General features: G+C 36.5%; 1 protein-coding gene across 1 annotated transcript; it reads right to left on the bottom strand.

Annotated features, from left to right (window-relative positions):
* Positions 1–995: 995 nt before the first annotated feature.
* On the bottom strand, positions 996–3057 carry LOC134628453 (serine protease 1-like). The gene is made up of 6 exons (XM_063475130.1): positions 3017–3057; positions 2516–2708; positions 2242–2415; positions 1691–1752; positions 1251–1393; positions 996–1166 (listed from the first exon to the last, which is right to left on the bottom strand). Exons 1-6 carry the CDS (start codon positions 3054–3056, stop codon positions 1008–1010), a joined length of 771 nt encoding a protein of 256 aa, XP_063331200.1. The 5' UTR covers position 3057; the 3' UTR covers positions 996–1007.
* Between the last annotated feature and the right edge of the window lie 234 nt (positions 3058–3291).

The following is a 3291-nucleotide window of genomic DNA, read 5'->3' as shown; positions in this document are numbered from 1 at the left end:
ACTAAAGATGCCAGATAATTGTAGTGAAGTTAAATGTACCAATTTCCCCTTAGAAGCAGCGGAGAAGAAGCCACAAATGTGATGGAAAGACCAATGTAATGTCTCTATCACCCCTGTCCTTGTCGACCTGCATTGGCTTCCTGTTAAGTATCACATTCAATTCAAAATCCTGCTGCTCACCTTCCGAATTATTAACAATATAGCTCCAAGCTACCTCATTGAGCTACTTAGATTATACACCCCTACTAGAGCACTAAGATCATCTTCCCAGTCACTTTTGGTACAGCTAAGATCCCGGCTGAAGACTAGAGGTGACCGAGCGTTTGCCTTGGCTGCACCCGATCTATGGAATAACCTCCCCATCGCCATCCGCGAGTCTGATTCCAGTCAATCCTTCAAATCGTGGTTAAAAACCCACTTATTTAGCCTCGCCTTTTCTACCAGTTAATGATTGTTTGATAGTTAGTTTAATGCTTATTTCTATCTTCGGTCCATTCTTAACTACTTTTAATCATTTTTAAAATTTTTGTCTGTTTTATCCTTTACATATATTGTTCTTTTGCACTTTTATATGCATTTCTTTTGCTTCTGTGTTTTTAATGCCATTTAACATGCTAGCATGTTGGTACATTGCCATAGCTTTCATCCTTCCCTGTTACTTCATCTTACCCTCTTGTATGTTAAGCACTTTGGTACACCACTGTTTTTTTTAAATGTGCTATATAAATAAAGTTTGTTGTTGTTGTAAAAATTCCTCACATTTGTACTTAAATACTTTACTGTAGTAATTATACTTAATATCATCGGGCAAAAATGACCCAACAACTTTCATGCAAACATCACAGTTTCTGAACAACTGAATGATCAACTTGACGCCTGAAACTACATTGAAAACACACATGACATATTTATATTTTAACAATTAAAAGTTCATATGTAGAAACAATTCACACCGAAGCAGTTTCCTGCAGAGCGAACTGTTTATTTTGGATGGTATTTTCATTTTATTATTTTCCATTACTCCGTGTAATGACTTGATTTATCCAACCAATGTAAGAGCAGACCTTCAGAGAAATACCTGGTCCGGTACAGGCACATTTTTTACCACCAACATACACACCATGAATCTTGTTGTTTTTGGCTATCACTCCACCACCAGAATCACCCTGAGAGAGAAAACATAAACTATATGTTTGTTCCAAAACATCTGATAATGATACAGATAAAATGTTGGCAGCATGGCAACTCACCTGACATACGTCCACTCGAGGTTCTTTGTGACACATCGTGTTTCCATTTGGCCATAATAATGTTGAATCACATGGATGGAGGTTAAGCCCACACTTAACAACATGCATCTTTGCACACTGGAGATGAGGCGGTTCACCACGGACTAGAGAAAAAATGTAAAAAACAAAAGCTACTGCGTGTTTCATGCAAGGAAATCAGACATTGAAAAGAAACATGCTTTGCCTCGTTTCTGGAACAAAGTTTGTTCTTTAAAAGAAGCTGAGCAGCGTTTAAAAAGGAGAGAAATTGACAGTATATCCACCATAAAATGAAATAAATACTTTATGTCATCACAGTTTTCAAATAAAATGAAAATGAAACTATAACAGGCACACAAGACAAAATAAAATATTATATAAACTAGAAAACTGTGAAATAATCAAAACAATGCTGTTCTCACGTTTGTTGTAGTTTACATCAACCGTATAACGACCAAGGCCTGCAATCTGAATGACATCCAGCCTACAAATTAAAAAAAAAAAAAAGTCCATATCCATGTCTTGTGAGCACAAAATAAATCATCTGAATGGAGTCTGCAGGCTGAGTATTTCCAGTCCACTCTAAGTCAGCTAATCTTTGCAGATTCAAACATTTTATTAAAACATTACATTTCTTTCCATTTCCTCATGCTCATGTTTTATTGTCAGTTATTATAGATCATGGATGTACCTCCTAAGCGGGTACCTAAAATCCAAACCAGAACACTTACCTCAATATTCAAGTCTTAGTTACATTATTGTTAATAAAGAAGCTTTGCAGTCAGTAATGGGGTTTGTAACTTCAGAAGCATGATGTCATTTTGTTCATAGACTACAGATGTTGCTACATTTTTTTGCTCTTCCTGGATGTTTAAAAAACCAACCAACTAAACAAGAAAAATACATATTATGTCAACATATTAAGGACTTCCAGAATTCAAACTTTACACTTAAAAGGTTACTCAAAACTCACTTTTTACGACGTGTACATTTAGGTAAGACAACAGGCTTAATTTTATTCTCTGGTGGGTCGATTTTCAGAAGCATGATGTCATGTTTTCCTGTTTGGTCCTCAAAGATTTTGTGATCAATAATTCTCGCAATTCTTCCTGGACCTGGATGAATTCCTACATATGCAGACATATTCCTAAACAATGGAAATGGTAAAAGAACAAAATACCAGTAATGATTTTTGTCTCTGGACTGGTTTTTTTTTTTTTTTTTAAAGTGAAACAGTAATTTCTCACCATCCAGGTTGATCTTTCCAACAGTGAGCTGCAGTTAGAACCCACTCGCTGCGGATCAGAGAGCCGCCACATAGAGAATCATGTGTTCGATTGGTTGCAGTTATTTTCACATGATACAGACGATCATTTTTCTCACAGCTATGGTCGTGAAAGATTCTCTTGTGCAAATCCACCTCTGTGCACAATGTGAAACCTGAAAGAGGAATAATATACTTACAAATGGTTGTCTTACCACCTGAACAACATATTGACTCAGCCAGGAGCCAGTTATTATGGTTGTAACCAGCAACATGGCTAGAAAAATGTACTGGCAAAATTCACACTCTATGAGACTTTTTGAAAAATTTACAAAAATTAATGTAATGGAGAGACAAAGAATTAGAACAAAAATGCACGACTTAATCAAGCCAAGTTAAACAAGTCTTAATAAACACAGGTATGGTTCAAATACACAAAGTTTAAAAATAAAAGCAGAAGAAACGAGTGCAGTAGTTCACTCACCAACAAACAGGAGGAGTAGGAGGAACTTCAGGTGAGCCATTGCTGTCATTCAGCTTGCAGTGAATGCTGTGCTGGGACACTTTTTAAACCTCTTCTCACTGTGTTGGTGAGAATAGATCCACCAATCACACAGCCCAGTTTTATCAATAAAATGCCATTGGTTGGGACGGTCTTCGTGCAAATGTTGAATGTCTCATCCTATTAAAAAGAAAAGTGTTACTGTAGTCTTTGTCATCCACATACTGCAGGAAATGACACTGCAGTGCAAACAGAAG

Source organism: Pelmatolapia mariae, linkage group LG6 (assembly GCF_036321145.2).
Source record: "Pelmatolapia mariae isolate MD_Pm_ZW linkage group LG6, Pm_UMD_F_2, whole genome shotgun sequence".
NCBI lineage: Eukaryota > Metazoa > Chordata > Actinopteri > Cichliformes > Cichlidae > Pelmatolapia > Pelmatolapia mariae.
Note: the sequence above shows the minus strand (reverse complement) of the source record. Positions and strands in the feature narration are given on the sequence as shown.